The 22,765-nt window shown below is 41.0% G+C and overlaps 1 protein-coding gene across 16 annotated transcripts in view; it reads right to left on the bottom strand.

Moving 5' to 3' along the window:
* LOC101089975 (zinc finger protein 780B) overlaps positions 1-22,765 on the bottom strand; it is a 77,576-nt gene that overhangs the window by 10,548 nt on the left and 44,263 nt on the right. For 11 of the 16 annotated variants that reach the window (XM_045047269.1, XM_019819525.3, XM_023245157.2 and 8 more), the window contains 2 exons: positions 21,185-21,283; positions 7,281-11,935 (listed from right to left, as the gene is read on the bottom strand). In XM_045047269.1, coding sequence (XP_044903204.1) covers positions 9,072-11,935; positions 21,185-21,283 — 2,963 coding nt within the window. In that variant the 3' untranslated portion in view covers positions 7,281-9,071. Of the gene's footprint in view, positions 1-834; positions 927-1,862; positions 1,922-7,280; positions 11,936-12,251; positions 12,968-21,184; positions 21,284-22,765 lie in introns of those variants that run through there. The other 5 variants (XM_045047273.1, XM_045047274.1, XM_019819526.3 and 2 more) reach the window with 5 other exon arrangements.

Raw genomic sequence — 22,765 nt, 5'->3', positions numbered from 1 at the left:
TGTCACCCTGCACCAGGCCACCCCCTGTGTGAACACCCTCCTCACCCTGCTTGGGCTATAGATATAAGGTTGTGAAAATAACCTTAAAAATCTAAAAAAAGTAGGGGTACCAGGGTAGCTCAGTCAGTTAAGCATCCGACTTCGGCTCAGGTCATGATCTCATAGTTTGTGAGTTCAAGACCCACATCAGGCTGTGTGCTGACAGCCCAGAGCCTGGAGCCTGCTTCAGATTCTGTGTCTCCCTCTCTCTCTGCCCCTCCCCCACTCGTGATCTGCCTCTCTTTCAAAAATAAATAAACATTTTAAAAAATCTTTAAAAAAAGTATAATCTTGAAGAGCTACTTTATTTGATAAACTGTGCCATAATAATTATCCTTAGCTGGTTTATCAAATAAAACCTTAAAAGGTATAAACACCTAGCAGGTATCAAATAGAGAGGCTCACTGGCACTTTCCTCAGAGGTATAAGAAACTTCTGGTTAGGTAGAACAACCTTTTCTAAATAGGAGTTGGAGTGTCTCTGTGACCTATGTTCCACTAGCACAATTTCTATTCTGCAGAAACAAACATACACATCACATATATGTACAGGTGCAAAGAAAAGTTTTGCTAAAATATACCTCCCCAAAATATGATGCTGGGGCTATTTTAATTTTCTTCTTTGTAATTCCCTCATGCATATAACTGATTAACTGCAAAAAGTGAGTATTAACTCCACAATCTTGAAGTATATAATAGATCTATATCCAATTAAAAAGAATTTTTAAGTCTTAGAAGCAAACAGGTTTGACATATGTGGGAATAGAAATCAGTGGGACCGTTATAAAGAGCCTACCAGTTCTTGAACATTCTTCTTCAATATGAGATCTTTATATTGCCAAGATTCTTCTTTAAGTGGACATAAATCAGGTGAAAAGCATCTGCAGACTAAATAATAAAATTTGGTCAAAGCTGACAAAGCAGCGTTTGATACTCTCTCTACTTCTCCACCGAGTAACCAACAGAAATATCGCTTTGGATATAATCCTTGTAAAATGTCTCAATCCCAAATATTAGTAAGTGAAATTTATATGAAATTTAAAATTGGAGTATTACTGTTCATCACTGAATATTACTTCACTCATATGTACTTTTTGTTGTCTTTTGACAAATCTTTGTCAATATAAATCTCAATCCATTGATTCCTTGGGGAAATCCCTGCCTCTTATGACACAGATTTCCACACTAAGCCCTCCAATTACATTCCTGCTCCCAAAAGCCTTAAAAAAGCAGATGACCATGTCATTTCTCACTCACGCCAGTCAAACCGCTTCTGATATTGCCTTATTTTTTTTTTTTAACACTTTTTTATTTTGGAGACAGAGAGAGACAGAGCATGAACGGGGGAGGGTCAGAAAGAGAGGGAGACACAGAATCCGAAACAGGCTCCAGGCTCTGAGCTGTCAGCACAGAGCCCGATGCGGGGCTTGAACTCACGGACCGCGAGATCATGACCTGAGCTGAAGTCAGACTCTTAACCGACCACACCACCCAGGCGCCCCTTGCCTTACTTTTTAAACTGAGGTTTTGGAGGTGGAAGATGATTCCATCTAAACATTACTCTCAGTAAAACAAAGCTTTAACTAGACCGCGGAATGGGCATTTCTTACTATTACAAAAAGTGAATGCTGAGGAATGATACGAAAGATGAGGAGAGGGGTATCTGGCGGAGGGACAGTGAGGAGAGGGACTCATAGGCATGGCCCGTCGTTCACTGGGAAGGCGGGCCTAGGATGAGCCGTTGGGCAATTTGGGAAAAGAAAAGCAAACGTTACTAAAAAACAAAAGCGTGTTTGTTTATAAACAAAGAGGAAACAAACTCACCTGAGCTGGACTTTCGGATGTACAACCATTTTTCCTCCTTCTTTTGGAGAATGGCAGGGCTGGGGAAGAAGGAAACCTTGAGACGCCAGGCCTTTGTTAGAGTCGGGCAGACTAAGAAAATCCCCCTGCAGGGCCACATCTGCCCTGACGTCACCCACACAACCAGAGGTGAGAGGGCGGCTGCAGGTATGGGAACGCTGTGGTTCGGGAAAATGTAGCAGCACCCACAGCGCCTCCAAGTAGGGGCTCTCCCATCATTTCTTGCACGGAGTTCGTCCCAGGCACACTTCTAGCTCTAAAAGTCCCACCCCAAGACCAGTCCTCTGCCTTCCTGCTCGGAACCTTCATCCCAGGGCTCAGTGTTTGTCCTGTTGGGGAAACGTGCCCACAGTGCTCTGTGCAGACACTCGGGGCTGCGGGGCAAGCAGCAGGGACGTGGGGCAGTAACACACACCACACAGCCGGCGTTGCCGCGCGCGCGCACACACACGCACACGCACACACACACGCACACACGCGCACACACGCACACACACACACACTGCCGGTCACAATGGGTTTCACAGCCCCCTCCTCCGGTCCTCACGCGCGCACGGGTGTGAGGCTCTGGACTCCACGCGCCATGGGCTCCTCACTGGGCGGCAGCTCCACGCCACGAGTCCGCCCCCCAGCCTCACCTAGAGCCGACTCCTTCCCGGACTGCCACCAACTCACCCCGGGGGCGGAACCACCGACGGCGCACCATCCCTGTCCCGGGAGCCTCCGCGACCACCGCCCCGGGGCTTCGGGACACACCTTCCCGCGGCCAGCGCGCCGGGCTCTGAATGCGCAGGCGCAAGCGCAGAACCCGCGGCCGCAGCCAAGGTCTCGCGACCCGGCGGTAAAGCCACGCGTGCTCGCGCCTAGGTCTCGGCGCTCGGGGAGCCTCGCTGCTCGCCCTGGCGCTGGGTCCCCTTAGAACGGCCGAAGGCACGACCCTGCGGCCGAGCGGGTGTGAGTGGGAACGAACTCCACCAGGCGGAATTTCGGCTGTCTCTTCCTGTGAGATAGTCCTGACGGGATTATCTGAGTGTATTTTATTATTTTTTTAATGTTTACTTATTTTTGAAAGTGACAGAGCGCGCTCGAGAGAGCACGAGCGGGGGAGGGGCAGAGAGAGAGGGACAGAGGATACAGAGTTTGCTCCGCAATGACAGCAGCAAACCCCATGCGGGGCCAGAACCCATGAACTGTGAGATCGTGACGAGCTAAAATCAAGAGTCGGTTGCTTAACCGACTGAGCCACCCAGACGCCCCAAAAGATTAATGCATTTAAAAAAACCCCCACACAATTATTAGCGTAAAAGCTAGCATAGGAATAAGTACCTGACATTAAGCTTTTGACCACTGAGGCATCCATTTCAAAAGACATCCATTCTAAATAATAGAAATATTGCCAGCTTTTTGACACAAGTACTAGCAAAACAACCAAAGAAAGGACTGGGCCATCTTCATTCATGAAGCGCCTAGTTCCAGAAAGCCCTGGGGAACCTAGATAATTGACCATTTCGGTAACCTTGCTTCTCCCTTCCAGTACCTTAATTCCCACCCAAGGCTTTAAATTAGCCAATAAGGAGGGGCGCCTGGGGGCTGTTGGTTAGGTGTCCGACTTCAGCTCAGCGCATGATCTCGCAGTTCGTGGGTTCGAGCCCCCCGTCGAGCTCTGTGCTGCCAGCTCAGAGCCTGGAGCCTGCTTTGGATTCTGTGTCTCCCTCTCTCTCTGCCCTCCCCCGCTCAACACACACATTCTCTCTCTCTCAAAAATAAATGACCGTTGAACAAATTAAAAAAATAAATTAGCCAATAAGGAGTACATCTGTGAAACTCTAGACACCCTCCCCTCCCCTCCGTTCATAATAAAGGCAGAGCCCCAGGTCTACACTCTCCCTATAGGTACAACCTCACTGTGTGGCTTTCAGGTATGCCATGCACTACCATCTGGGATCTGTGAGTAATAACACCTGTTCTTCAACAAAGTTCTCTGATGGTCGTTGCTGAGGTATATTCTGCACTCATAAGAACCACAAGGGATGGTCCAGCCACAGCATTGGCCCCAGTAGGGGAAATGTCTGGGAGGGCTTGCTACAAGGACTATGGGCTTGGGCAAGTGTCTCAGGCATTCTCGGCCACAGCATCACTATCAATAGGCTGGGAATAATAGGACATCTAATGTTACTGTAACTTTGGTTTGTTACTCCAAGTCTTTTCTACATTAAGAAACTTTCCACATTAAAAGATTACCACCTTATACTTTGGGGCACACAGTGTATAAAGACATAATTATGTGACATCAACAACCCAAAGAGGCAGATACAGAGCTGTAAAGGGGCAGAGTTTTTATACGTTATTGAAATTAAACTGGTATAGATTAAAACTAGGATGTTAAATATAATCCCCATGGTAACTACAAAGACACTATACACAAAAGAAAATAAGAATTTAAACATTTCACTACCCCCCCCCAAAGTCAACTAAACACAAAAGAGTAATGTAGGAAGTGAGGGGAAAAATTCATAAAGCATATATAAAGCAAATAGCACAATGATAGAAGTCTCTCCTTATCAGTAATTACTTTAAATGTAAATGGGTTAAACTCTTCCAATCAAAAGACAGTGATTGGCAGAATGGATAAAGAACACATGATCCAATTACATGAGGTCAAAATTCGTAAACAGGTTGAAAGTATGGGAAAATAATATTCCATGCAAAAAGTACCAAAAGAGAGTAAGTGTGACTATACTAATATCAGACAAAATAGACTTTAAATCAAAAGACCTGGAAGAGCCAAAGCAATCCTGACACAGAAGAATAAAGCTAGAGATATAACATTTCCTGATTTCAAACTATATTACAAAGCTATAGTAACCAAAACAGTAAGGTATCAGTATAAAACCAGACCCATAGATCAATGGGACAGAATTGAGAGCCCAGAAACAAACCCATACATTCATAGTCAATTAATACCTGACAACAAAGCCAAGAATATTCAATAAATAAAAGGCAGTCTCTTCAATAAAGGCTGCGGGGGAAATTGGATATTCACATGCCAAAGAATGAAAGTAGACCCCTTTCTTATACCACTCACAATTAACTCAAAATGGATGAACGAATTAAACATTAACACCTGAAACCATAAAGCTCCGAGAAGAAAACACTGGCAAAAAGCTCTGGCAATGATTTTTTTACATATGACGCATAAAGTTCAAGTAACAAAAGCAAAAATAAATTAAGAGGGACCACATCAAACTAAAAAGCTCTTGCACAGAAAAATAAACGAGATTAAAAAAATGAAAAGGCAACTTATGGAGGAAGAATAAATTTGCAAACCACATATGGAACTCATGCAACTCAATAACGAAAAAAAAATCCCCCAATAATCAAATTTAAAAATGGTCCAAGAACCTGAAGACATTTTCCCAAAGATGTTCAAATGGTCAACAGATACATGAAAAAGGTGCGCGATATCACTAATCATCAGGGAAATGCAAATCAAAACCACAATGAGATATTACCTCACCCCCATTATAATGACTATAATAAAAAAGGTAAGAGAGAACAAGGGATGGTAAGGATGCAGAAGAAAGGAATCTTCATACACAACTGGTGGAAGTGTAAACTGGTACACCCAATCTGACAAACAGTAAGGTTCTTTTTTGTTGTTGTTTATTTTATTTTTGAGAGAGAGAGAGAGAGAGAGAGAGAGAGAGAGAGAGAGAGATCGAGTGCAAGCAGGGGAGGAACAGAGAGGGAGAGGGAAACGCAGAAGTCAAAGCAGGCTCCAGGCTCTGAGCTGTCAGCACAGAGCCTGTAGTGGGACTCCAACCCATGAACTGAAATCATGACCTGAGCTGAAATCAGACGCTTAACCAACTGAGCCACCCAGGAGTCCCAAGGAGATTCTTTAAAAAATTAAAAATAGAACTACTACACAATCCAGCAATTCCACTTCTGGGTATGCATCAAAAAAAAAAAAAATTTAAATCACTATCTTGAAGAGGTATCAGCACTCTCATGTGCATTACAACATTTACAATAGCCAAGAAGTGGAAATGATCTATGCATCCATCATTGGATGGAGGGATAAAGAAAACGTGGTATTTCATATTGGAATATTATATATCATATGGAATATTATTCAGCCATAAAAAATAAGGGAATCCTGCCATTTTTAACACATATAAACCTTGAGGGCATTATGCTAACTGAAGTAGGTCAAATAAATACTGTATGATCTCACTCACACGTAGAATTCAAAAACACCTGGAACTCAGATACAGAGAACAGATTGGTGGCTTGCCAGTGGCAGGGGTGGGGTTGGGGGATGGGCAAAGGTGGTGAAAGGGTACAAATTTCCACTTAAAAGATAAATAAGTTCTAGGGATGTAATGTATAGCATTGTGACTAGTTAATAATACTGTATCATATACCTCAAAGTTGCTAAGGGAGTAGATCTTAAAAGTTTTCATCACACACAAAAAGGTAACTATTGTGAGGTGACAGACGTGTTAGCTTATTATGGTAACCATTTAGCAATATATACATATATGGAATCACTATTTTGTACACCTTAACCTACTCAGTGTTATATGTCAATTATAACCCAAGTCTGGAAAAAATTTAAAAGTAAAAAATGAATCAACAATAGCCAAAGTATGGAAAGAGCCCAAATGTCCATCGATGGATGAATGGATAAAGAAAATGTGGTGTATATATATACAATGGAGTACTACTCAACAATCAAAAAGAATGAAATCTTGCCATTTGCAACTACGTGGATGGAACCGGTGGGTATTATGCTAAGTGAAATTAGTCAGTCAGAGAAAGACAAAAATCATATGATTTCACTCATATGAGGACTTTAAGACACAAAACAGATGAACATAAGGGATTGGAAACAAAAATAATGTAAAAACAGGGACAGGGACAAAACAGAAGAGACTCATAAATATGGAGAACAAACTGAGGGTTGCTGGAGGGGTTCTGGGAGGGGGGATGGGCTAAATGGCTAAGAGGCATTAAGGAATCTACTCCTGAAATCCTTGTTTCACTCTATGCTAATTTGGATGTAGATTTTAAAAAATAAAAACTAAAATTAAAAAAAAAAGTAAAAAATGAAATCTGTTCCCCAACTGTTAATTCCCATTTTTAGTGTTGCTTCCTTGTATTGGCTTAAGGTTCATTCTCTTGTTTTACAGCTTCTTGAGTTGCAGGCTCAATTCCCACCCCCCCCCTAAAGTTTATCAATTTCTCATGTACCAGATGCAATAAAGGTGCTGGGGATAAAGTGCTGAACAACAACAAAATAAGGTTCTGTTCAAAATAACCTTGTATACACTGAAGAGTATTAATTTTGTACAGAGTATAGCTTCAGGCACATTCTACAAGTTCAATCATGTTTGCATTTTAATGCAATTCATTCCTGAACAGTCTATTTTCATTTTTTATTTTCTATTTGATTAAGGATTTAAATACATGAGTATAAATTTCCAAAGAGGTGACAGTCTCTCCAAAGATCTTTACAATGGAGATCTGGTACCATCTTACCCAAATGATCAAATTTAGTTTTACTAACAAAGTAATGACCTGTCCTTACATGTTTTCTGACATGTTGCAATACGACATACAGACATAACCTACCAAGTATTCTCCCCTCAAAACATTTAATCTGAACCTAATGCAGCCTCTAGACCAAATTTCCTTTGTACAGAAAATACAAAAGACAGAACAAAGCTAAATGACATATAGAAACAGAAAATCTAAACACATGGCAATTTTCCTGGACTTCTCATGAAGTCAACATTCTAAAATTTTTTTTAAAAAATTAAGGAGAAAGTTTCTAGACCAGTGACTCTCTGTAGCACATACCAAAATCCCCTGCAGAACTAGTAAAGATACAGAGGCTCAGTGGGCCTGGACCTCTGTATTTTTACTAGGAGTCACAGATGATTCTGGTACTCCAGAAAATTTGAGTTACTATCCTAGACTAAAAAAGACTAAAGAGAGCTTAAAACCAAATATAATACATAATCTGGAATGCATGCTATTCAGAAGATGAACTCCTAAAAAAGGCATTTTAGAGGCCAATGAAGATAGGTAATATGGAATTATGGATAATTTCCTTAAGGGTAATTATGGTACTATGGCTATATATGAGGTTGTCTTTATGTTTGGGAGATACATAGTGATGTAATAAGGGGTAAAGTACATGATGTCTAAAACATATTCTCAATGGCACAACATAAAATATACAGAAAAATAAATGTCAAATTGTTAACAACTCTGAATCTAGAAGGGGTATATAGGTGTTTATTCTTTCATCTTTTTCATATGTGTAGCAATTTTCATGATAAAGAGTTGGATAACATAAATGGATAGCTTTTATTTTGCTATTCTTTCACTAATATTTATCTTAACTTCTGGACAGAGAATATAAATTATACATTTTCTGCCTGTTGCCTTTTATAGACAAATCACTTCAAAAACTCTCCCTGATTCTTCAACAGCTGTTTTCTCAATATCTCCTCACGCACGAAATCCATAGGGTTTCTTTCCAAAATTAACTTTCTGATGTAACTTAAGGGATGAGCTCTTAATGAAAATCCTCACGTGTTCTTTACCTCCCATGAAATTTTATACGGAAGTTATTTAAAACTTAATAGTGAATGGATGAGGTTTTTCTAAATGATTCACAATACACTTTTCCTGTCCTCAGTAACAGTAATGCTAATGGAACAATGTAAAAGCTATCCTTTATGAGCACAAGCATGTGCCAAATACTTTTTCAAGGATTTTCTGTCTACTGTAACACATTTATTCCTCTAATTGCACTAGTACTCACTACCATTGCCATTATAAATGATGCAAAAAGAGGCTAGACACCTAGTCTAATGTCACATAGGTAGTGAAATGGAAATAAAGCACATGCCTCAGGTAGATGTAGCTTATATTTGTTTCAAGGATAGTTTTTCTCCAGTTGGAGTTTGAAGGCTTTTCTAAATGCATGAAATTAACATACGTAGTAAAATATCTTTCATGATTAGTAAACAATGAACACGACGGCCACCCTGTATTTCTTATATTTAAAGACTCCCTCATCAGAATGTCTTCTCTACTCTAAAGTGTTTGCTGTGACTGTCAATCCTTCCACATTACTTATACTCAAGGAGTTCCTCACCAGTAGGAATACTGTGCTGTTGAGCAAATCTCAGTCCATGATGGAAGGTCTTCCCACATTCTTTTATATCCATAGGGTTTCTTGCCACTGTGAACTCTCTGATGATGAGTAAGCTGTTCATAACCAGGGAAGGTTTTTTTCCCGCATTCCTTATATTCATAGGACTTCTGACGATTATGAATTTTCCGATGTCGGGTCAGCTGACCAGTCACAGTAAAGGCTTTCCCACATTCTTTACACTCATAGGGTTTCAGACCTGTATGAATTCTCTGATGGGCAATAAACACTGACCTAAGTCTAAAGGCCTTCCCACATTCCTTACATTCATAAGGTTTTTCACCAGTATGAATCCTCTCATGTTGAATAAGGTTTGAGCTACAACTAAAGCTCTTTCCACATTCTTTACATTCATAGGGTTTCATACCTGTATGAATTCTCTGATGGGCAGTAAAGACTGAACTAAGTCTAAAAGTTTTCCCACATTCCGTACATTCATAAGGTTTCTCACCAGTATGAATTCTCTGATGTACAGTAAGTTCATAATTATTGCTAAAGGCCTTTTCACATTCCTTACATTCATAGGGCTTCTCACCAGTATGAATTTTAACATGTTGAATAAGGTTTGAGCTACGACTGAAGGCCTTCCCACATTCCTTACACTGATATGGTTTCTCACCAGTATGAATTCTCTGATGTACTCTAAGTTCACTACTGCAAATAAAGCATTTCCCACATTCCTTACATTCATAGGGGTTCTCACCAGTATGAATTCTGGAATGTCCAAGAAACTGATAATGATGTCGAAAGGCTTTCCCACATTCCTTACATTCAAAGGGTTTCTCACCAGTGTGAATTCTCTGATGTACTCTAAGGTCTGTACCACGACTAAAGCTCTTTGCACATTCCTTACATTCATAGGGTTTCACACCTGTATGAATTCGCTGATGTTCAATAACTTGGTACTGATGTCTAAAGGCTGCCTCACATTCCTTACATTCAAACGGTTTCTCACCAGGGTGCGTTTTCTGATGTCGAGAAAGTTGTAGGTGAAGTCTAAAAGCCTTTCCACACTCCTTGCATCCGTAGGGTTTCTCACCAGTATGAATACTCTGATGTTGAACAAGATTTGAACCACGATTGAAGGCCTTGCCACATTCCTTACATTTAAATGGTTTCTCACCAGTATGAATGTTCCGATGTCGAGTAAGCTGTGTCAGAAGAGTAAAGGCCTTACCACATTCTTTACATTCAAAGGGTTTCTCCCCAGTATGCATTCTATGATGTTCAATAAGTCGGTAATGATACCTAAAGGCCTTCCCGCACTCCTTACACTCAAAGGGTTTCTCACTAGAATGAATTTTCTGATGCTGAATAAGGTTTGAACCACGATTAAAGCCCTTCCCACACTCTTTACATTCATAGGGTTTCACACCAGCATGAATACTCTGATGTTGAACAAGGTTTGAGACACGATTAAAGGACTTCCCACATTCTTTACATTCAAATGGTTTCTCACCTGTATGAATGTTCTCATGGCGATGAAGCTGGGTGAGAAGACTAAAGGCTTTTCCACATTTTCCACATTCAAAGGGCTTCTCACCGGTATGAAATTTCTCATGTCGAGTAAGTTGTATATGGAGTCTAAAGGCCTTCCCACATTCCTTACATTCAAAAGGTTTCTTTCCAGTATGAACACTCCGATGTTGAATGAGGTTTGAACCACGACGAAACAATTTCCCACATTCCTTACATTCATAAGGTTTCACACCTGTGTGAATTCGCTGATGCTCAATAAGTTGGTACTGATATTGGAAGGCTGTCCCGCATTCTTTACATTCAAATGCTTTTTCACCAGTATGCGTTTTCTGATGTCGAGAAAGTTGTAGGTGAAGTCTAAAAGCCTTTCCACACTCCTTGCATCCGTAGGGTTTCTCACCAGTATGAATACTCTGATGTTGGACAAGATTCGAGCCACGACTGAAGGCCTTGCCACATTCCTTACATGTAAATGGTTTCTCACCAGTATGAATGTTCTGATGTCTAGCAAGCTCTACTGGAAGACAAAAGGCCTTCCCACATTCTTTACATTCAAAGGGTTTCTCACCAGTATGAATTCGACAATGTTCAGTAAGTTGGTAATGATATTTAAAGGCCTTCCCACACTCCTTACACTCAAAGGGTTTCTCACTAGAATGAATTTTCTGGTGCTGAATAAGGTTTGAACCACGATTAAAGCCTTTCCCACACTCTTTACATTCATAGGGTTTTGCACCCGTATGAATACTCTGATGTTGAACAAGGTTTGAGCTACGATTAAAGGACTTACCGCATTCCTTACACTCAAATGGTTTCTCACCTGTATGAATGTTCTCATGGCGATTGAGCTGGGTGGGAAGACTAAAAGCTTTCCCACATTCCTTACATTTAAAGGGTTTTTCACCACTATGAAATTTCTGATGGCGAGTAAGCTGGATAAGAAGTCTAAAGGCCTTCCCACATTCCTTACATTTGTAGGGTTTCTCTCCCGTATGAATACTCTGATGCTGAATAAGATTTGAACCACGACTAAAGTACTTCCCACACTCCTTACATTCATATGGCTTATCTGTATTGTGAATAAGAGAAATATGATGAGTATAAGTATGCATTTTTTCATAGCTTATTATCTTTTGACTGATATACCCCTCTTGATGTCTCTGTCGTCCCCTAAATCTCTTTCTGCATTTTGAGTCATTTCTACAATTGGAGGCCTTGAGGCCAGGAGTTTTACTTATTTGCGTTATACTCTGTTTGGGCAAATTTATTTCGTAAATATCATTTTCTGGAGATAACTTCTTAGCTCCATAATTTGACTCCAAATCTGAAAGAAAAGGAGAAAGCAAACACATTTTATTTGTCTGTACATACACATGTACAAAATCCATTAAAGAATACATAACCCTAGGGGCATCTGGGTGGCTCAGTCGGGTAAGCATCCAACTTTGGCTCAGGTCATGATCTCACGGTTCGTGGGTTCAAGCCCTGCGTGAGGCTCTGCTGACAGCTCAGAGCCCAGAGCCTGCTTCGGATTCTGTGTCTCCCTCTCTCTTTGCCCCTCCCCAACCTGCGCTCTGTCTCTCTCTCAAAAAATGAATAACAGTTAAAAAAATTTTAAAAAAGAATACATAACTCTAAAAATATATAGAGCAAGAAAAATAAAAAAGATATATATTGAAAGTACATATAATATACTTTCAGAGAATTTGAAAAATGATAAGAAAAGCTCCAAAAATGAAGAGAGTTTATGTAAATAAGATGGTGATACTCATAATAGGGAAGAGATTAACTGTGAAATTTAGGTATTAAGTCAAAATCCTTTGGTAGGTTTGTTACAAAAGCTGATGTTCAAGCAACTCAGATGCACAGAATCGGAATTTTTAGGAATAAGTCCTAAAATGCTGTATTTTTAACATCCCTATCAGATAATTCTGATGCAAATCAAAGTTTAAGGGTCTGTACTTAAACTGGTTTTTTTTAATGTTTATTTATTTTTGGGGGGATAGGGGAAGAGAGAGAGGGAGACACAGAATCCCAAGCAGGCTCCAGGCTCTGAGCTGTCAGCACAAGCCTGACACAGGGGTCAAACCCACGAACCACAAATCATGACCTGAGCCAAAGTCGGACACTTAACTGACGGAGCCACCCAGGCGCCCCTTCTTTTGAGTCTTAAAAAATGAAAATGGTGTCTCCTATAAGCACCTCAGGCCACAGGACTCTCGTATGATGAAAACACTCTAAGTGAAGCATGAAGTTATTGAAAAAAGGTTCTGTCATGTTCTAAGCGCTGAAAGAAGGCAGTGTGGTAGAGACAGGATCCAAAGGATGGCAGTGGCTTCATAGGTGGTCTCATTATCTGTGGCAAGGGTTTTGGATTTTATTGTAAGAGTAAAGGCAAACTATTCAAAACATTTAAGTACAGGGGTGCCTGGGTGGCTCAGCTGATTGAGCGTCCAACTTCAGCTTAGGTCATGATCTCATGGCTTGTGAGTTCAAGCCCCACATTGGGCTATCTATTGTCAGCACAGAAGCTGCTTCTAATCCTCTGTCCTTCCCTCTCCCTGCCCCTCTCGAACTTGCATGCTCTATCTCTCTCAAAAATAAATATTTAAAAAAAAAGAAAAGAAAAGAAAGAAAACCAGTGGGGCTTAACTTCACAAGTTTTTACAATCAGTGGGTAAACTGTACTTAACTCTAGGTACTTTAAAAATCAGCAGGCGGGGCGCCTGGGTGGCTCAGTCGGTTAAGCGTCCGACTTCAGCCAGGTCACGATCTCGCGGTCCGTCCGTGAGTTCGAGCCCCGCGTCAGGCTCTGGGCTGATGGCTCAGAGCCTGGAGCCTGCTTCCGATTCTGTGTGTCTCCCTCTCTCTCTGCCCCTCCCCCGTTCATGCTCTGTCTCTCTCTGTCCCAAAAATAAATAAACGTTAAAAAAAATTTTTTTTTAAATAAATAAATAAAAATCAGCAGGCTTAGTTCTGGGAAAGCCAGAGGTTGACGGGAAATTTGAGTCCCCATCCTTAAAGAGCCAGCATTAACAAACAACCTGCTAAGATACAACAACACAGAAGCGGCAGTTTGAAAAGTGCCTGCGGTATACATGAAAAACATTCATTTACCAATCTCAGAATGTGTGCTGGAGGTGCAGGGATCTTTAAGAAACTTCTCCAACAACAAAAGAGCTGGCAGGAACCATTCCCTGTGCCACCAACACTTGCCTAGATAGTTGGGAGCTTCAGGGAACCAGTGCAAACACACAACACCGACCTTGCTAGCACTGCATGCCCCACCTCCACATTCTCCTGTGGATCTGCCCCATCAAACCCACCCCACTCCAAAGTGACTCCTGCTCTGGGGAGGGGGGAAGATAACCACACACCCACACACCCACACACACACACACACCCCACACACACGGGTATGCCCGCGGTTCTGGCAACTGAACCTCATAGCAAGCAATAGTGTGACCGCAGCCCTAGCAGATGGACTGGGGGCAGGCATCTGGTCTGACTGCCGGCCCTGCCCCCCAGGGAAAGCCTCTCAGGGGACAAGGCATAGAGGGTGCCTTGCAGGTTGGTTCAACTACAGCCCCAGCAGACAGGCTGAGAGCAGGCATCTAGTCTAACTGCTGACACCACCACACTATAAGCCGCTGGAGGCCCCAGACTACCCCTTAACAACACCGAGATCAAATCTTGTCCAAAACAGGCAAAGTGGGGCACTGAGGCCAATGGACAGACAGAGGAGGCTCTGCCACAACAGTGAGGCAGAGGCTGAAAAGCATATGGATCTAGTGAACAGGGGGCCCTGCACTGCAGGGCACCATGGGACTTCTCTTCTTCCTAAGGCCACTACTTTTAAGATCAGGAGCTGTAACTGACTCTCCTAATATACAGAAGCAAATACACAGAGTTATATAAAATGAGAAGACAGAGGAATATGTCCCAAATGAAAGAACAGGACAAAACCACAGCAAAAAAGCTAAATGAAATGGAGATAAGCAATGTGCCTGATAAAGAATTCAAAGCAATGGTCATAAAAATATTCACCTGACTTGAGAAAAAAGTGCATGATCTCAGTGAGGCCTTCAAAAACAAACAGTAAATATAAAAAAGAACCACTCAGAGATGAAGAACTCAATGACGGAGATAAAACAAAACAAAACAAAACAAAACAAAACAACACTGAGGGACTCAAGAGCATATTAGAAGAAGCTGAAGAACAGATCAGTGACCTGGAAGACAGTGTAGTGAAAAGCAATCAAGCTGAACAGCAAAAAATAAAAAGAATAAAAAATGAGAATAGATACAGAAAACTCAGCAACATCATCAAGAATAATAACATTCACATTATAGGATTCCAGAAGGAGAAGAGAGAGAAAAGGGGGCAGAACATTTATTTGAAGAAATAATAGCTGAAAACTTTCCTAATCTGAGGAAGGAAACAGACATCCAGATCCAGAAGGCATAGAGAACTCCCAATAAAATTAACACCAGGAAGTCCACATCAAGACACACAGTAATCAAAATAGCAAAAAAGTAGTAACAGAGGGAGAATTTTGAAAGCAGCAAGAGAAAAATAAATGTTATATAGAAGAGACACCCTTTAAGGCTATTCTGTTGATTTTTAGCAGAAACTTTACAGGCCAGAAGGGAGGGGTATGATATATTCAAAGTACTGGAAGGAAAAAAACCTGCAACCAAGAATACTCTACCCAGCAAAGCTATCATTTCAGAATAGGAGAGATAGAGTCTCCCATACAAACAAGTTAAAGGAGCTCATTACCATTTAAACCAGCCTTACAAGAAACATTAAAGGGCATTCTTTGAATGGAAAGAAAAGACCATAATTAGGAATAAGAAAGTTATTGGGGCATGTGGGTGGTTTAATTGGTTGAGCATCCGATTTCAATTTCAGGTCATGATCTCATGGTTCATGAGTTTAAGCCCCACATCAGGCTCTGTGCTGATAGCTCAGAGCCTGGAGCCTGCTTCAGATTCTGTGTCTCCCTCTCTCTCTGCCCTCCCCTGCTCAAACTCTCTCTCTCAAAAATTAATAAACAGTAAAAAAATTTTTTTTAATGGAATAAGAAAGTTAAGAAAGGAAAAAATTTCACAGGTAAATGCAAACATATAATAAAAGTAGTAGATTAATCACTTATAAAACCAATATGAAGGTTAAAGCACAAAAGCAGAAAAATCAATTATATCTATAAAAATCAGCCAAGGGATTCACAAAATAAGAAGATGTAAAGTATGACATCATATACATAAAACAGAATGGGGGGAGTAAAACTTTAGTTCTTTTAGAATGGACTCAAACTTTAGCAACCATCAACTTAATATAAACTGCTATACACATAAGATGTTATCTAAAAAAAAATTTTTTAATATTTATTCATTTTTGAGAGACAGAGAGACAGAGCATGAGCAGGGGAGGGACAGAGTGGGAGGGAAATACAGAATCCGAAGCAGGCTCCAGGCTCTGAACTGTCAGCACAGAGCCTGACATGGGGCTCAAACCCACAAACTCTAAGATCATGACCTGAGCCAAAGTTGGCTGTTTAATCAACTGAGCCACCCAGGCAACCCAATATGTTATATATGATCCTGATGGTAACCACAAAACAAAAACCTGTAATAGATAGAAGATAAAGAGAAAAAAAATCCAAATATAACATTAAAGAAAGCCATCAAACCACAAAGGAAGACAGCAAGAGAAGAAAGGAAGAGAGAACTATAAACACAACCATAAAACAAGTAACAAACTGGCAATAACTACATACCTATCAATAATTACTTCAAATGTGAATGGACTAAATGCTCCAATCAAAAGACCTACAATAACTGAATGGATAAAAAAGCAAGACCCATCTACATGCTGCCTAGAAGAAACTCATATCAGACATAAAGACACATAAAGATTGAAAGTGAATGCATAGAAAATCATCTACCATGCAAATAGAAGCAAAAAGAAAGCTGTGGTAGCAATACTTATATTGGACAAAATAGACTTTAACGTAAAGACTGTAACAAGAGACAAAGAATGACACCACATAATGATAAAGAGGACAATCCAACAATAGTATATAGTAATTGTAAATATTTATCCACCCAACATGGAAACACCTAAATACACAAAGCCACTGTTTACAGACATAAAGGAAGAAACTGACAATAATGCAGTAATAGTAGGTGGGGCGCCTGGGTGGCTAAGTTGGTTGAGCATCCAACTCTTGATTTTGGCTCAGGTCATGATCCCAGGATTGTGGGACTGAGCCCCACAGCAGGCTCTGCGCTGAGTGTGGAGCCTACTTAAAATTCTCTCTCTCTCCCTCTGTCCCTCTCCCCCACTCATGCTCTCTCTCTCTAAAAAATAAAAAAAAAATTAGGGATTTTAACACCTCACTCATATCAATGGATAGATCATCCAGGCAGAAATTCAACAAGGAAACAGTGGCTTTGAATGACCCATATATTCAGAACATTCCATCCCAGAACAGCAGAACACACATTCTTTTCAAGTGCCCATGCAACATTCTCCAGAACAGATCACATGTTAGGCCACAAAACTTAAAACTACAAAGTAAGGGGCACATGGGTGGCTCAGTCAGTTATGCATCTGACTTCAGCTCAGGTTGTGATCTCATGGTTCTTGAGTTCCAGTCCCACGTGGGGCTCTGTGCTGACTCAAGACTGCTTTATTTTATAACCCGATATATGGTCAGTATAACCCAATATATGGACAGCTGGGAGCCGGAAGCCTGCTTCGGATTCTGTGTCTGCCTCTCTCTCTGCCCCTCAATTACTCACACTCTCTCTCTCTCTCAAAAAGAAACATTAAAAACAGAACAAAACAAAACAACTATGAAGTGAGTGCCACTGACCACATTTCAAAGAAAATAGCTCCAACATGGGGCGCCTGGGTGGCTCAGTCGGTTGAGCATCTGACTTCAGCTCAGGTCATGATCTCACGGTTCATGGGTTTGAGCCCCATGTTGGGCTCTCTGTTGACAGTTCTGAGCCTAGAGCCTGCTTCAGATTGTGTCTCCCTCTCTCTCTGCCCCTCCCCTGCTCACACACACACACACTCTCTCTCTCAAAAATAAACATTTAAAAAAACACACACAAAACAAACTTGAGACTACAAATACACATTCCTTTGTCAATCACACAGAACATTTATAAAAACTGACCATATATTGGGTTATAAAATAAAGCAGTCTCGACATATTTTAAATGAGTGAAATCATTTACTACAGTCTCTGGCCACTAAAATCCTGCTGAAGCTCAACACAGAGATTATTCATTCCTTTGGAAATGGAAAGCCATACTTGGTTGACCAAAACCACAGCAATCTCTAAAGAGACTGGATGTGATGTGATTCTTCACATGATGCTATTGGAATCCACTGTGAAGCCTTCGGAAGCAAGTCATGAGAAAAATCTTTAAAGCACATGAATTCAGAATGCCATGCTTTAAGTAAACTAGCCTGTACTTAGACTCCAAAGAAGAGTGAGAGAGAAAAACCAAAGTAAAAAAAATTAAAATAAATTTTAAGGCACAAAACCTCTTTAGATAAAAAGGGACTGAAGAAACCTAACCATAAAAAAATAATAATAATAAAAATAGCAGGGTTTATATTGACTATTTATATTGACTATTTTCCATTAAAAAAATCAGGGCTTTTTTGAGGGGAAAAAAAGGGGTGGGGTGGGGGAAATGTACAAGACAAGCCTAGAAACAGGCTGTCTTATTAGACAGGAAGGAGTCTCTCAAAGGCCACCAGGGTCATGTTAAAAGGGCTCCAGACCCAACTCGAAGAGGTTTGCACTGGCCAATTGATGGGACAATTTGAGTCAGCAAACATAGTAACAACAGAGGGAAGTACATCAAATATTATAATCCCATGTATTCCTAATCATCATAAAAAAGGAGTCACTTTTGAAAGGACGCTAGGAAACCAACTCATTATTTAGAAAGTTAGTGAACAAAGGAAAAGAATACCTTTAATTTTTTTTTAAATGTGAGATTGCTATTATATATATTTTTAATTTTGTTAAACACTTATTTATTTTTGAGAGAGAGACAGAGGGAGAGGGGGATGGGGCAGAGAGAGAGTGAGACACCGAATCTGAAGCAGGCTTTAGGCTCTGAGTTGTCAGCACAGAGGTCAACATAGGGCTCGAACCCACGAACTATGAGATCATGACCTGAGCCGAAGTCGGCTGGTCAACCGACTGAGCCACCCAGGCGCCCCACTATCTTCAATTTTCTATTTGATCTGTATAACTGAGTAACCAAGTAGTAAATAAGGTGATATTTCTTTTTACAGATGCATTCTAGCTAATAAAGAATAAATGACAGAATTATAATATCACCAATTTACAACCTCTAGTGAATTAAGGGACATAGTAACTGACTATCAATGACTGCTAACATCATTAAAACAAGAAACCCAGGGGCGCCTGGGTGGCGCAGTCGGTTAAGCATCCGACTTCAGCCGGGTCACGATCTCGCGGTCCGTGAGTTCAAGCCCCGCGTCAGGCTCTGGGCTGATGGCTCGGAGCCTGGAGCCTGTTTCCGATTCTGTGTCTCCCTCTCTCTCTGCCCCTCCCCCGTTCATGCTCTGTCTCTCTCTGTCCCAAAAATAAATAAAAACGTTGGAAAAAAAAATTTTAAAACAAGAAACCCAGATACCACATGCCGATGGACTGAAGAATATTACCATCATCTAGGAAAACAGTTTTGCCAAAAAAAAAAAAAATTCCCTCAAAAGTTTGATTAAGCTTCTAGACTCAACTATCATTTTACAGGAAATAGGAGACAGTGGAACATGTTCCTCCATATCACCAAGATGCAATCAGCAAAATCCAGATGGTGTGAAACTACAGGACAAATGATCTGACTTCATCAAGAAAAAACTGTTAACAACAAAATCAAGAACCTTTAATTTGAAAGAGACTTAAGACTTTTTAAAACAAAAGGCCAAACAAAATCAGACCGGAGATGCTCACTCAGACAATAAACCTCTAGAGAAAAACTCTCCTTCAGGGAAGGAAAGGTTTGTGAGTGCAAACAGACACACAACAGACTTCCAGGACAGCTGGCAAAATCCTAACTCACAACCTGGTGTTTCATATGTGTATATCTTAAAACAACTAATCATGCAATTCTTTGTTTTATGTGGTCTTCTGTATTCTTGTCATGCTTTGTTTAAAGAGTAAGAAATGAGGAAAACTTTCAATACAGATCAGAACATGACCGTAAGTAACTCTTGGGAAAACATTCTATACTCCTCACAATAACAATCAGGACCTCGTATGATCTGGTCCCGGCCTAACTCCCAGACCGCCCTTCTTACCATCCTTCCCATATTCTGTTCTAACCTTCTTACAGCTCCCAGTCACACAGAAATCACTTCCATCTCAGGGCCTCTGTGTCTCCCACTTAGTCTGAGCAGACAGAATGCTCTGTCCCATATTTGTGGCCCAAACCCTTCCTTCACAGTTCTATGCAAGCGTGCCTACTTCAGGACATGTGCTCTAAGCACCCAAGCCCTGTTATTCTTTCTTTTTTTTTTTTAAGTTTATTTATTTATTTTTAATTATTTTTAATGTGTTTTATTTATTTTTGAGAGAGTGCCAGCTGGGGAAGGGCAGAGAGAGGGAATAGAGGATCTAAAGTGGGCTCTGGGCTGACAGAAGCGAGTCCGACGTGGGGCTTAAACTCAGGAACCTCAAGATCATGACCTGAGCTGAAGTCGGATGCTCAACTGACTGAGCCACCCAGGTACCCCGATTTATTTATTTTTGAGAGACAGAGAGAGCAAGCAGGGTAGGGGCAGAGAGAGAGAGGGAGAGGGAGCAGCCCAAGCAGGCTCCCACTGTCAGTTTAGAGCCTGATGCTGGGCCTGAACTCACAAACCATGAGATCATGACCTACGCTGAAATCAAGAGTCAGACACTTAACCAACTGAGCCACCCAGCGCTCCCCCCCTCCACCGAGCCCTGTCATTCCTACCCCATTACTCCTATATACTTGTCTGCACAGCATGATTCCTGACATTACAGATTTGCTCATGGGCTTGTTTAACCCACGTCTTGCCAACTGCAGGTAAAGTCCACGAGAGCAGGGACTCTTATCAGTCATGTTCATTTCACTGTACACACAATGCTGAGCAGTGCTTTGCTGGGAGTGGACACTCGATAAATCTTTGCTGAATATATGAATGCATTTTTTAGACACTGAAAACACATGTAGAAATTTAAATGCAAAAGTAGAACTGGAAAACAGCTGGATGCAAAATACATGTTAAAAGGTCACACTGGGAAAGAAAACAGGCGCTCACTCTGCTGAAAGGGGAGGAAATAAGAGAACAAAAATGAGAGGTGACTGGCAACAGATAAAGTTCCTTGGAGAGCCCACGCTGTGAGCTTTACTTCCTTCCCGGGTCTCAGGCATCTTTATCTAACAGGTCTTGGGTCTCTGAAGGAATTTTCCAAACCACATCTCAGGGGTGTGAGTCATCTCTGACCCTCTCCTGACCCTCTCTGCCGGCTTCTCCCCTACTCACCTGGGTACCATCCACTTGTTTCTTTCCTCACAACCACCCAAGGCTCTTTCTCTTGCTCCAGTAAGGTAATCACATCTGGCTTAGAAATGGACCTTCCTGCTTAAAAAAAAAAAATGATGCATGGTATAGAAAAAGAATTTTTTAAATATACTAAACCCCACAAAACAAAACTTTGGTTAAGACCTGGTTAAATTTGTAATAATTTAAAAGTCAAAATGATACTAAGAAAAGACTTCAGAGAAGGGTTGAGAAGATTGTATGAGAGCAGCTAGGTTAGACAAAGGACTTACGTCAGTTATTTATTTATTTATTTATTTATTTATTTATTTATTTAGGACTTACATCACTTAAACTCACATAGGGTCTGTCCTTTGAGAGGAAGTACAATTCAGTAGCTGAGAACATGAACCTTCAAGCCAGACTGCCTGGTGAAAACCCTGTCCTGATACCCAGTAGCAACAGGACCCCAGGCAAGCCCTGTGTCCATCAGTTTTTCCATCTCTAAAATGGGGACGATAATAATACCTACTTTATAGGGTTGGTATTAAAATTATTTAGTATATGTAAAACACTTCCAACATTGCCTAGCATACAGTACTACAAAGTTAATAGTATTTTTATTGTTGTTCTTTATTTTGCCTCCTTAACATTCTAGTTCATTCTTAGTATGTTCATTTCGTGAAAATACAAACTTTACAGCCTGAAACTACAAAGCGAGTAAAGGAATGTCTGTTAAAGGAAATGGAATGTGTCCGCTTTGGTTTTAAATGAATTTGGTTGATCCAATCAATACCACATAAATCATAGAGGCTCTTTTGATAGAAAAACTCAAAACACTGTTCTTCTTTCAAGTGGGTCAGAAAAAAACAACAACCCAGAACATCTACAGTAATTCTGAGATCAAACACAATATGAAACTTGTCTTAGAGAATGATCATACATGTCCAAGATTCCTAATTCTGTCCCTTGGTCATTAAGAAAGGGGCAGTGACAGAGAGGGCAGGCGTAAGGGAGAAAGTTCAGAGGGGTGGGCAAGACGCAGGCATTTCATGCACATGCCCATTTTCAACCCAACAAATCCCAAACTATTTCCTTTGGGAACAAGAAGGAACTTGGCTTTTTTTTTTTTTTTTAATGTTTATTTATTTATTTTTGAGAGAGAGTGCGCAAGGTGGAGAGGGGCAGAAAGAGAGGGAGACAGAGAATCTGAAGCGCGAAGCCTGATGTGGGGCTCAAACTCAAGAACCGTGAGATCATGTCCTGAGCTGAAGTTGGACACTTAACCACCTGAGCCACCCAGGCAGCCCTGAACACATCTATTTTTTTTTTTAATTTTTTTTTAAGGTTTATTCATTTTTCAGAGACAGAGAGAGACAGAGCAGGAGGGGGGGAGGGGCAGAGACAGAGAGGGAGACACAGAATCCGAAGCAGGCTCCAGGCTCTGAGCTGTCAGCACAGAGCCTGACGCAGGGCTCAAACTCACAGACCGTGAGATCATGACTTGAGCCGGAGTCGGACACTTAACCGACTGAGCCACCCAGGCACCCCAGAACACATCTATTTCTTAAAACACAGTCCTGG

This window comes from Felis catus, chromosome E2 (assembly GCF_018350175.1).
Source record: "Felis catus isolate Fca126 chromosome E2, F.catus_Fca126_mat1.0, whole genome shotgun sequence".
Classification (NCBI taxonomy): domain Eukaryota; kingdom Metazoa; phylum Chordata; class Mammalia; order Carnivora; family Felidae; genus Felis; species Felis catus.
The sequence above is the reverse complement of the archived record's forward strand: the minus strand, read 5'-3'. Positions and strand labels throughout refer to the sequence as shown.